Genomic DNA, 13704 nt, shown 5'->3' with positions numbered 1-13704 from the left:
ATATTTTATATTCTATGCTGAAGGTTCCTACTAAAATTAATATATTGAAGACATTTCTGTAATACACCATCTAAATTTTCATACCACCAATTCCATTGCATTGGTGCGGCCCTGAGATGACGTTTGCGTTATATTTAGTAAGTGTAAATATAGTATGAACTAAGTTAGTACACTATGCACTTAATTAGTAGTAGTAAAAATACTAGTTTCAAAATTCGTGATGTAATCTCTATTTATACTCATTGTCAGTTTCGTAACAACATTTCATCTCAATTTAAAATAAATACAATAATTGAAATATAAATTTGAACGAGTTTCATATGGAAAAATTGTGAATACTTCTGCAATTACTCGCATAAAAAATTATGTGAGACAGACCAAGATCATTTCAACAGTTAACAATTCCGTTTAAACAATTTTTTGGTACTATTTAATTATACTGTGACTTTTAAGTCACAGCATCCCATAATGTACGCACTTCTGTATATTAAAATGTTACTTCAAATTGAAAAACCTGACGAAAGTCATTAATATTGATTAATTTGAAAATGTTATAGAATTAAGATTTATGCGCCATCTAGCAATAAAACTATAATTATTTGGTAAAATATAGAAAAATTTGATATGCGCTGAAAGTTACGCAGCCCATAAAGATTTATGACAGCAAATATATAGTCATTCAAAAATCACAGCTCTGATAAATTCACTGTATGGTTAACAATAATAAAATGAAATTTTAAATTCCTTATTTAATAGTAACTTCATCGTTATTATTAATAATAACACCACTTTTTGCCAAATTCATCTAATCCCAGTACTGCGTACCAAAAAGATATCAGATTGTACTTGTAATATTGAATAAGAAGGTATTAGGATTTTAATAGTAATATATAATAATTAATATGTTAGAAAATCATTGAATAGGACTAAAATTCCATAAACAAAAGTATGTGATATAACTAGCTGTAAGTGGAATTTTGTCTTAAGGCAATTAGGGCATCGTGCCTTAAGGCAAATTGCTGGAACTTTCCGTACCAAAAATTATTATTTTTTTAAAAACGATTATCATTTTTGAAAAAAAAATGTTTTATTTATTTTGACATATTTTGAAAGATCTAAACTTTTTTTCAAAGCAATCGTACTGCTTTAACTGCATAAAGACGAAATATCAAACCGCTTAAGCGCCGCGTCGACGTCTAACGCGTAAACATTGGTACGGAACCATAGGAATGTACGGAACCCATAGGAATGTAAACTAAAATTATACTTATTGTTAAAATCTCTATAAAATATCTGATAATTTGATGTGCATATGTCTAATGATCATTTTTGACCGCCAAATGGCATTTTTATTTTACTTTTTTCATTAGATCTCCGAAACCGCTAGACCTGCCTTTATGAAAATTTGATCGGTTCTTCACCTTGTCAATACAAGTAAAATGTTTTTTGAATTATTAAAATCGGACGCTCCGTTCTCTTAAAAACTGAGTTACCGTTTTCGGCACTTTTTGCCCCGTATCTTCGGAACGGCTAAAATCCGCCTTCGCCAAAAACCTAATCAGCACGTCTCCTTATCAATACGAATCGAATATTTTTTGAATTATTCAAATCGGTTGATCGGTGTTCCCGAAATCGTCGACGAAAATTTGTATCCGCACATACATACACGCACACACACACACACATACATTCATTTTCTCTAAGGTATGCCAAAATATTCAGAAACCTTTGAAACGTCGAGAAAAGCAAAAAATTTCATTTTCGATTTTTTTGCGATTGCTATAACTTGCCCTACGGGAAGTTAAAAATGTAAATGGTCTAAAATTTAGACTCTTCATCCTTTTCGAGCAAACCTATTTTCTGTGAATATAATTATTAACAGAGATGATGATGAACTGCAAATTTGATTTTGATGAATTTTAACCTAATTTATTAATACTGAATTCTCGTAGCAATATATTTTATTAAATAGAATTTTATTCAATATGTTAATAACACAACAGTTAAAAACATCATATATTATGTATATCCATTAAAACCGCGCTAGGCGACTAGTCATTTACCGAACGCATTCAAAAGAAAAGTAAATCTTGTTCCGACCATTGTTCATATGTTTTTCCATTTCGCTCACATATCGATCGTTTGCAGCACAGATTCCTTCCTTATGCATCATATAAATAAAGGGCACGTTCGTAGTCAGTCAGCGATTCCCCCCTTTGCATCAGCGCTGTTATTTTTCACATGGCGGACAGCTAGAGATGTCGGCTGTTTAGAGAGAAGTAGAGAGCACCGTTATGCCGTGCGAACGCATGTGACGGATTACCACATATGATCGTCGGTGAAAACGTAATGTGATGGAGCGCGTACTTGATGCGCGATAAAAGTCACAGAGAAATAGGAAAGACGAATGAAAAAAAACCCAATGGCAAAACAACAGTTTCCGGGAAAAAAAATGAGTGCCTATAATTGGTATTTGGTTATACCTGTTCAGTGGTCACCAAATGTTTTACGATAAACAAAATAAATATCTTCTATATATATATATATAAAAATAAGTCGGGTTTTCCTTCCCGACGAAATAACTCCAGAACGCACGAACCGATTTCGACAATTTTGCATTCGTTGGAAAGGTCTCGGGCTCCGCAAGGTTTATAAAAATAAGTCGGGATTCCTTACTGATCAAATTTTTCCTTTTCAAATATAAAACAAACAAAAAATTTCTTCATTTTTCTCACGAAACCATCTGGTGGCGAAACGGAGTTCGTCGGGTTTGCTAGTATATATATAAAAATAAGTGGGGTTTTTCTTCCTGACGATATAACTCCAGAAAGCACAAACCGATTTCGACAATTTTGCATTCGTTGGAAAAGTCTCGGACTCCGCAAGGTTTATAGCTAAGAAAATTAGTGGTGCATGGCATCGTGCCTTAATGCAAGCTGCTGGAACTTTACGCACCGTAATTAAAAATTCGAGTAATGACATTAGTGAGAATTATCAGAATTATGCTTGGTTAAGTCAACAAGCAATTCTTGCCGCAAAGAATAATGATGTACACGCACTGAAATTCACAATTAAATCAAAAATTGCTGGCAATTTGGTGACATACCTATGATTCCGACTGGTCTTCCGTACTTACTTCAAACGATTGCAATTTTCAGTTTGCCTTGCGTTCGCAATAACAAGTCGCAAGGGCACTCGCTTAGTGTTTGCGGGATAAATTTCAAATAGATTATTTAGAAAATCATTGTTTTTCACATGGGCAGCTATACGTTGCCTATTCAAGAGTTGGAAAACCATCCGATTTGTTTGTGTTAACGTCAGTCCAAAAAACAAAAAATGTGGTTTACCAAAAAAGCACTTCAATGAAACGGATAATTGGCGGATTCACTTTCATTTGCTTAGAAAAGTTCAACTAAAAAACACTTCATTTTTGTAATCGAAATAAATTCATTACTGTTGTATGATAAAATCACATTTTTCCTTTTCAAATATAAAACAAACAAAAAAATTCTTGATCTTTCTCACAAAACCATCTGGTGGCGAAACGGAGTTCGTCGGGTTTGCTAGTTATATATATAAATATTCATTTGTATATAAGAAAGCAAATGAACTTTTTTGCTTAAGTAGATGGCAGTTATCTAACAATAAGAATGAACAATTTGATTATGATCAATATATTTAAATATGCTATACTGATAATTCAACAAAATCATTTATATCGATTTAAAGTAGGTTTCAAAATGACTTCGTATTAACTTCCCGTAGGATAAGTTCTAGTAATCGCAAAAAAATCAAAAATATTTTTTTTTATATAACTTTACGTTTTAAAGCCTTCTAAAAATTTTGGCAGAAATTAGAAAAATGTATGTATATCTGTGTGTGCGTATGTAGTATGTACTAAGAACTATTACGTATTTATTACAATATTTTATTTTCATCACATCCTCATTAAGATAAGTTTGTAATTTTATATTGTAAGTTGGTATCAAATCCAGCATTTATATAAAACTTTTAAAAATCGACCCTTATCCGTACAAGAAGGGTCGAATCAGGTAAAACTGATTATTATTGAGCGGGGGTTAGTCATGAATTGTATGTAAGTTTGGATACAGTTTATCGTTCACGATTTTGAGAAATTTGAATACCTAAACATTGAATTAAAAATACAGAATAACGTTACTATGTCTAAATTTACCTCTTTTACTATTTTATGATAAAGTATTCATTATCTGCAAATATTATTTTTTCTCGATATTCAGAGGCAACTGAGATTTGTGTTGGCTTTTGCTTGGCTGGAGCCACGTGCCGTTAGCACGTTACAAACAGCGCTGGGTCGTCGACCTTCGCCCGTTTGTGTTCTACGCTTAAATTCATTGTTGGTCACCCACCAAACCAGATATCGACTTTTTGAAATGAAAGATCAATGGAACCTCCGACTTGTACGATTGCTTTGTTGCAAATTGGATTTGATAGAAATTCATATAAATTTTATGGCATTTTACTTCTTCTGTAAACATATATGTAGTTTCTAACGATATTCTTATCACCCCAAATACTTGATTCTGAAACTTACAATTATATATAACACGTTTTTGCAAGCATTTTGGAAATTATAAATATATTTGAATCGTGTTTTATCTTTAAAAATATAACCTTAAACGTATTCTCATTTAATTGATAACGGTACTATAAATGATTCATATATTTTTTTATTTAAAAAATACCAGTTTGATTCTTCATAAGAATACTTCATAACATGTGTAATTGTATTCGTAATTACATAATTTAAATACCGTTTATGCATATATTTTTTTCATTTTAAATATTAATCATTTGATACATGAGAAACCGGATATTGACTTCTAAAGATCATTCAAGTTCTGAGAAACGCGAATGACTAAAGTTGAATTTGAATCAAATATATTTAAGTATATCTTAATATTTTTGAGAATATTTGTACATTACTACCCATAATTAAATATTTTAGATTTAATCTAGTTTCATAAACAATATTGTCGTGTTATAGAACTAATGCAAGACATTTTTAAGTTGATTTTGTCTTTAGCAAAATCCGCAACTGATAAATTGTGCACTTTAATTGAGGGCTTCACTCAATTTTTTTATCTTGATCAAACGAATAGTAAATTTTTTTTTCTATTTTTCATATATATTTTAGAATAAAGACCAAGCAAATAGTAACAAAAACTTTCACCTCAAGAGTTCAAGGATGCATGCATTTGTTTTTATTGTACGTACAAATAGCTATAAAAACATGATTTCAACAAATAAAATTATGCAATCCAGTACATCGTAAAACTTTACTGGAGTAAATATGGGTTTTATTTAAAATTGGATAAAAATCACTTTAATCTCAATATCTTATGGAGAAAACAATAGATCTTTTAATATTTTGTTTCATGCTTTGTAAATTTGTCTGTATTTTATATTTCACAAATTTTTGTTTTCAATATGCATATTAAGTTTGGAAAATCTTCAAATAAAGCTTCTTGAATCTAAGCTTCAAATATTTTCTCATGAATAAAAATATCAGTAGTAGTTTCATTCATAAAAACAGAGGCAGCAAATATGGTACAAGATTTTTATCAATATTACTGGTTATTAGTGATAAAAATTAAATTAAAACCTGTTTTACGCGTGAAAGATATTACGCGGGTAATAAAAATAATGGCAAATAACATTTTAAAAAATGAGATTAATTTTATTTTTTATTTAAATATTAAAAATAAAATTCTTAGGGCATTTTACCACCGGAACAAATGCTAATGACCAATCCGAAAAATATTAGGAAATGTAATAATAATAATAAAAATATTATTTGTTAGATAAAAGTAAAATAAATAAATACTCCTTATGTGAATGCAGAACTGGTTTATTCACTTTTTACATTTGGAGATTCAACTTTTTTTATACGAGGGTATTAAAAATTTTCTAAATAATTTCTATTTGTAGGAAAAAGGTACATCACTGCCATTGGCGCGTTTGAATAGGCCGCCCTCTCGCGAACTCCTGCGTCACATACTGCAGCAGACGTACAATCAGGCTGTGTCTGATCCAGACAAATTAAACCAATATGAACCTTTCTCTCCTGAAGTCTATGGAGAAACAAGCTATGAACTCATCTGCCAGATGATCGACCAAATAGAAATTAAAGAGGTACGGAATAATTAATAATAAAGTTATTCTTCAGAATCTGATAACTAATAAAAATAATTTGTTATATAAATACTAAAAGTGAAACTTTGAACTTCCATTGTTTTCATTACTATCCAAATATTTATTAACATTGACATTGAATTGTTGAATACTTTTATTTATAATCACTTGATATGATATTATCATCTCTATTCATAAAGTAATATTTATATCATTTTATGATGTTTGCAGGACGATGTATTCGTTGATCTCGGATCAGGTGTTGGGCAAGTGGTGTTGCAAGTATCTGCCGGAACTGCGATCAAAAAGTGTTACGGTATAGAACGTGCAGAAGTTCCGTCAAGGTACGCCCAGGAAATGGACTCCTGTTTTAGAAGATGGATGAAGTGGTACGGTAAACGCTGCGGGGACTACCAGCTGATAAAGGTAAAAAAGTCAATGTTATCTATAAAAGTCCATTTATACTTATATCTTATTTATAGTGATATTACTATTCATGTTTGTTTTTTTGCAGGGTGATTTTCTAACAGATGAGTTCCGAGAACGAATAAATTCAGCTACAATTATTTTCGTAAATAATTTTGCTTTTGGACCAACCGTTGACCATCAATTAAAGGAGAGATTTGCAGACCTTAGAGATGGAGCCAGGATAGTGTCATCTAAAAGTTTTTGCCCTCTAAATTTTAGGATAACCGATCGAAATCTGAGTGATATTGGTGTGTAAAAGCTTCCTATCATTGTTAAACATTTTGCATTTAAAAAATTCGGTTTACTTTACTATTTTATTTCTAGGAACTATTATGCATGTTAGTGAAATGTCACCATTGAAAGGCTCAGTGTCATGGACTGGTAAACCTGTTTCTTATTATTTACACATTATTGATAGAACGAAGTTGGAAAGATATTTTCAAAGACTCAAAAATCCAAAGGTTTATAATCAATTTTAAATAAATTTAAAAAGAAATCATTGAAGACAATCAATTATTTATGTTATATGGTTTTTACAGGGCACTGATGAAAATAATGAAAATTTGGCTTCAAACCAAACTTCTCGTACCGGAAGAAATAATCGAGCCAGCAAATCGCCTGATGATTGGAATGATGATACAAATGATTTTACTGGAGCTCGTGAGTATTTAACTTAACTATTCAATATATATGAAGTTTTTGTAAGTCATTTATTTATGGCAATACTTGAATATTTAATAAGATTACATATAAATACTGTTCATAATCATGAAATAATAAAATCTCAAATATTATCATTTATTCAATTATTTATCTTACACAATATTTTTATTGCAGGACCAACAACTAGGCGAGCATGGACTGATTTTTATGGAAATAAGTCGGACGATGAAAATTCACAGACTAATGGTGAGTATCAGCTAATGTAGTATTAAAATGTTATTAACTTGTTATATATACCAGTATCTTTTTCCCATTTTTATTTTACCTATTATATTTTATTACGTTTTATTTAGATAAAAATATATTTTATCTTAATTTTGCAAAGCATTATCAGCAAACATTTTAATTGCATTGATTGATTATATGATTGTATGTAGGTTCAAGTAGACCTAAAAGGGCTGCAACAAATAAAAAGATGAGGCGGAAAGTTACACGCAATAGTCCAACTACTACCACTATAAAAGCTTCGCCTACAAATAGTACTTCAACTAAACCAGCTAAAAGAGGTCCGGCACGAGGAAGAGTACGCAAGACAAAGACTAAACGACCCTTGAAAATACAAGGTCTTGACTTACTGCATAGCAAGACTCTATCCAGTACTTCTCCACAAGGTAGCTTTAGATTTTTAATTTTTTCCACAAGAAATTACTATTTTAAACATTATTCTATTATAGATTTTTTAAATATTATTTTATGTTTTCTCCAGCAACTATGAAAATGTCTCCTGGTCGAGGCTGTGTTGATCAGCGTCTAACATCATTATCACAAGCTGCAAGTCAAGTGTCAAATGTTTCTCATGAAGAGCTTGAAATTCCTGCAAGACCAAGAGATACACCATATGCTCTGCAGATTTTACTGGATCTTTACAGAGAACAATTTACTAGAGTGTTGGATCAGATGAGAGGGCCAGGTTATAAAGAAAGTATCAACAAGCAAATTGGACAGGAAAAGGTAATCACTCAGTCAATATTTTTAATATTTACTTGCTAACAAATTTGCATGCATTTGATTTAATTCTGATACTTATTTCACAGGAACGAAATCAGCGGCTAATTTCTAGAGCGGCTCAGTTGGAGAAGCAAATTCGCGTCCTTATCGATGACTCAGTATTACTCTTACGAGCACGAATGGGAGAACTTGGTATAGAGGCTAGTTCACCAGCTGATCTCCTCAGCAAAGCTAAGGAAATTGTGGGTAGACATAAAGAGTTGCAAGGCCGAGCTAGCAAGTTGCAGATGCAGGTAAATAAGGCGTTGGTTTTGAAAATTTAGAGCTAAAATATGTTGTTTTAATGTGTTAAATCTATTTGAGATAATGAAGTTATTATTGTATAACCTTGATAAATTATATAGTTTTTTATGTATTTTAATCCATTGATGATGGTTTTCAAGAAGCTTTTCGCTGCTACCAGAAATATCTTTTTATTCATAGGTAAATGAAATTGAAGAAGAACAGAAACGCTTAGTAAATCTCCGACTGCCAGAGGTCATTGGCAAATTTCGTTACAGTGGTTCATCTGAACAAGCTGGACAACAATCAGCAGCAAATGCTCAAGAATCTGTACCGGATGCCGTATCACAAGAATGTATTTTGAGAGAGATTTGTGCTACTATGTCACATAGGAAAAAATTGCGTATGCAGGTAATGTACTTTTTTGTTTTTTTTCATAATCACGTCAATTGTCTGTAATTAAAATTTAAATATTTTTTCTAAAGGTTTACCGTCTTGAGGACGAAATAGTTCAATTAGAAAAGGCTGAAGAAGAAAAGAAGCTATTGATACAACATAAACAACAGCAACAACAAAATATTGCACATCAACAAAATGTTTCAATGGTGATCTCAAACAAGGCACAAAAACCTTCTCGGAAGCATCGGGAAAATAGATCCAGATCACAGGAGTGGCCTGATGTTCCAGATATAGGTATGCAAAATAATTTTTTGCTGATTGTTTTATCATTATGATTTGTAATTATTTTTTATAAACTATTCTATTTTTATCTACAGGCAAAATAGAAGAAAATAATCCTGAAATATTAGCTCAAAAAATACTTGAGACAGGAAGACAAATCGAAGCTGGTAAATTAGCTAAGAATAGTTATATGAATGGTGATGCTAAACTGTCAGTGAATAGTTATTCAAAAAGCAGTCGTGATAGAAATGATAAAATTAGAACAGTTAGTAATAACAGCAGTTCTATAGTTAAGCAAAATGTAGTTAGAAGTGTTAATCAAAATAATACAAATCATGTTAATGTGGTCAAAAATAAACCCCAAGAAAGTCCCAAAGTTATAAACTTTGAGGATCGTTTGAAATCTATTATAACCTCTGTGCTGAATGAAGATCAAGAACAAAGGAAAGCGCAGCAAGTAACACAAGGTTATTATAATACAAGTAAGAATTATAATCTCATCTCATCTCTTCTTTCATTGCATATAATGAGCTTGGGACATTCTTTTGCTTTATTTTCAATAACTGTAACATAACAAATTTAATTACTTCTAGGTCATCATCAAAACTATCAATCTCAGATATATAATCAGAGTAGAGATGAAAAACGTGATTTCAAATCACCGCAGCTTGAGACCTACCGATACAATGAAAATCAACCACGGATCCACGACGGTCGCGCGGAGCACTTGCTGAAACAGGAACCCTCTCTGTTTAGAAACGCCGATGGCAGATTAAGCGTTCCTCACAACCAGCCTGATTACACACAAGTATCTCCAGCCAAATTAGCACTTAGGAGGCACCTGTCACAGGAAAAACTATCACATAATTCTTCAACAAGCGTCCGAACTATAGGAGATCTAGTGAATGGCGAGATTGAAAGGACATTGGAAATATCCAAACAGAGTATCATTAATGCTGCAGTCAATGGTGAGTAGCCAACCAAGGGTTGAATTTATCATTTAACTTGAAATGAAATTAAAATAAATGAATAATAAATAATGGAGCAAGACAAAATGTCTTGTCATAATACTTATTATTTTAAAACTTTTTTACCAATACTGTTTCAATTCTTTCACAGGCATGGTAACAGGTAGTTCGTCAACATCTAGCAGTATTTCAAACCGCTTAGACCGAATAAGTGCCAGCGAAACTCAATCACCTGATCCGCAGCAGCACCACCAACCACAAAGCAATTTATCCACACTTGCTCAGGCCGCTCATAAACACTCTATGCAAGCCCAGCAGGATGCAGCAGCGGTTGTGGCTGCGGGAAAGAATTACACGCCTCTACCACGTGGAGAAGCACCTACTTGTAGAGAGTCATACTTTGCAGATACTCAGAATACGGCTGCTAGCAGCGGGCCTGCAGATAAAGGGAATAGTAAACCATTAGAAGGATTGGCAGCAAGCTTACAAGCAAGGGTCATAGCCTCACTGAAAATTAAAGAGGAACATGAACAAAGGTTTGTTGTGTTTTCAGTTGTTTCTTAGTGGACTTAGTGGAACATCAACATTTTTGATTATTTCTTATGTTATTTTTACCTATATTTATGTATTATTTAAAATAATATTTCAGACAAAGACGTTTGGAAGCTACATCTGCCTCCACAAACAGTACTTCTAATGTAATGAGTTCAAGTGGTAACACTAACATTGTGTTTAATAAACAACGAGGTTCTAATAATTCTGGAATTCTCAATAATACTCATGTTCACTCATCTGGGCATAAAAGATCTTCATCTCGAGAACAGCAGCCTACAATGCACAAACGTCCTTATGTCGCACCTGAAACCAATAGTGCTCCACAGGTGAGAAATAATTTTAACATGTTATTCATTGTTAAATTGGAACAACTAAGAATATTTAGTTAAATTATTGTTTATGAAAAATGTTTTAATGTATATTCCTCATTCTTTTAATATAATTGTGCATTTTTACTTTTTTGTACAGCAATCAATATCCCTTGATCATGATGATTCTAATTCATTATCATCTCTGCGAATGGATGACAGCGGAAGTGTTTCTTCTAGGCATAGACTCAATGATGAAGGTACATGACTTCAATAAATTGCTTTTTTATTTATATAATTTTAATTATTGTTATAAATTATATAATATAATTATGTGCTTGATTTTATTATTGCTATAAGATATATTTTAATTTATTAATAAGATTATTTTAATATTAATCTTTCACTTGTAGATATGGATCTTACAGATGATATTCCTTCGGGATCAGACACAAAGTGGCGCGCTCGAATATCATCTGGATTTGATAGACTGGTAGCATTTGCATCCACAGAATTAGACAAAAGGCGAAGATCTAGTGAAGAGGTTGTAAGTGGAGCAGAAGCACTTTCTGCAAATAGTCATCATGGGATTAGCGATGATATTACACCTGCTGCAGATACTTCTCCTGATAGTGGTATAGGTAAGTGTGTATGCTTTTTTAGTTTCAAATGTTTTAGCTTTATATTATGCATAATCAATGAATCTATCATTTAATAATAGATTGATTTATGTAATAGATTGATATAAAAATTATTTAAGATTTTTTATAACAACGGTGTGAATGTAAGTGAAAAAAATGTCAAATAAATGCCCTGATTGTGTAATGTGTTTTCTACAGGCCATGGTGAGCCAACATTGCCCTCTCACAATCGTCAGCACAGCCAGTCTGTTTCCTCGCGTATTTTTAAAACGCCACTTCCACGGAGGTCCGACAGTCCTCTAGCGATAGATGATAATACACCTTCATTACACCATCAGCAGTATCATCATCAAATGATGATGTTAGGACCCCCTCGCACGCCTAGTCCTTCTTACAGTCCGCCTCCTGCGCAAAATGCTGCCAATAAACGAAGTGATTCTATTCCTCTAAGGTATGTATAAAATATTTCTTGCTTTTAAAAGGAACTATGTATTTTAAAAACAAAAATCAATGTGGTGAGAAAAGTACATTCATTAACATTGAAAGGATTATTAATAATTTGATTTTAAAACAAATAAATCAATCAAGAACATAATTAACAATCCAATTTTGTATTATCAATTTTCTCAATAATTATTTTTGTATGATTTATTCGTATTTATCCTTAAATTGAATCGAATTTGTAATTTAAAAAGATACCAGAGACATCACAGCAGTGGCAGCCACCATAGCCAACAACATTCCCAGCTACTAGATTCTGACAAAAAGTCTTCTTCTGTGAGTGGAGATATGCAACATGATCACCATTTCAAGAAGAGGTTTCGGCAGCATCAAAGGCGGGAGGAGTGGAACGGCGGTCCTTTATGTCCTGAGCGAGAACGCGAGTTGTGGAATGCTGAGAGACCTATTGGATCAGATGGGTATGGAGATGGTCACACCGAAGAAAATCGCAGATTTAGACCAAAAGGCAAAGGCTGGGCTAGGCCTTCTTCTTGGGATGATGGACCTTAATGGTGCCCTTAGGTTTTAATAATGGTCTAATAGCTGGCATATTTACATAGAACAATTATGAATTAGTAGTTGGCTTTTTAATATGCTCGCTGTAATTCTTATATTGTTTTATTATATGTGCCAGCTCATATACATGTACTGGTATATATTGATTATGTGGTTCCTGTTTGCACTGAAAGATAGTATGTTGTGTTGAATGTCACATCTTTTAAGGTGTTTCTTTTAAGGCAACTTTGTTTTTAGTTTTCTTGCAAAATTATGTCGTTGATCTGACAAATTTTTGCATAGCGCGAAATCTAATAATTGCTTATGAATAATATTTCCAACTTGATGGTAACAGCTAACAGAAATTAATAATATTTATTTGCAATTAATCTGTTCATTGTTAGCTGTTTCTATCATGCACTCTTTTATACAATATATTTGTGGAAATGGACAAGGGCTACTAATCGCCGAAGTTTATTGAATACAAATAGCAGATATTTTCTGCTATTAATATTCGTAATACAAAAGACTTGTTGGCACTGTCATTCTGAAATATTGACTGATTTGAATGGTTTTCTATGTTTAGAGATAATTAGTGTTTTAGTCATATTAAAATCAGTGATTACAAAAAGAACCTGAATATTACAAACTTTGCATGCTAGAAGGAACTGGATTCACGTTTTGCGTGTGGTAGTATTATCTGCCAATCAAGAATAATTTAATTAGAGAATTTCATATTTAATTCAAATTAAACAAAGAAAATGTTTGGTTTATGTGAAATCTCCACAATATATGAATTAGTAGCATTATTCTTGATATTTTAAACTTAAAATTAATGTTGCGATTTATTATCAAAATTTGATAATATTTATCATGATTTAATGAAATATTAGAAAAAAAATTATTTACTTATTTCTGATATTTTTTGTGAAATTTTAATGTATTGTTATTTCTGTTAAT

General features: G+C 31.9%; 1 protein-coding gene across 1 annotated transcript; it reads left to right on the top strand.

The window, feature by feature from the left end:
• The first annotated feature begins 5586 nt into the window (after window positions 1–5586).
• LOC113386338 (histone-lysine N-methyltransferase, H3 lysine-79 specific-like) lies at window positions 5587–12800 on the top strand. The gene is made up of 20 exons (XM_026624123.1): window positions 5587–5673; window positions 5971–6174; window positions 6406–6600; window positions 6689–6890; window positions 6967–7103; window positions 7182–7302; window positions 7480–7551; window positions 7743–7979; window positions 8072–8316; window positions 8400–8606; window positions 8797–9006; window positions 9081–9288; window positions 9372–9758; window positions 9870–10244; window positions 10396–10780; window positions 10894–11125; window positions 11268–11367; window positions 11521–11748; window positions 11947–12199; window positions 12444–12800. Exons 1-20 carry the CDS (start codon window positions 5587–5589, stop codon window positions 12757–12759), a joined length of 4401 nt encoding a protein of 1466 aa, XP_026479908.1. The 3' UTR covers window positions 12760–12800.
• The last annotated feature ends 904 nt before the right edge of the window (window positions 12801–13704 follow it).

Source organism: Ctenocephalides felis, unplaced genomic scaffold (genome assembly GCF_003426905.1).
Source record: "Ctenocephalides felis isolate EL2017-DRISC unplaced genomic scaffold, ASM342690v1 CF-g0.4_SCAFFOLD_03571, whole genome shotgun sequence".
Lineage (NCBI taxonomy): Eukaryota > Metazoa > Arthropoda > Insecta > Siphonaptera > Pulicidae > Ctenocephalides > Ctenocephalides felis.
Note: the sequence above shows the minus strand (reverse complement) of the source record. Positions and strands in the feature narration are given on the sequence as shown.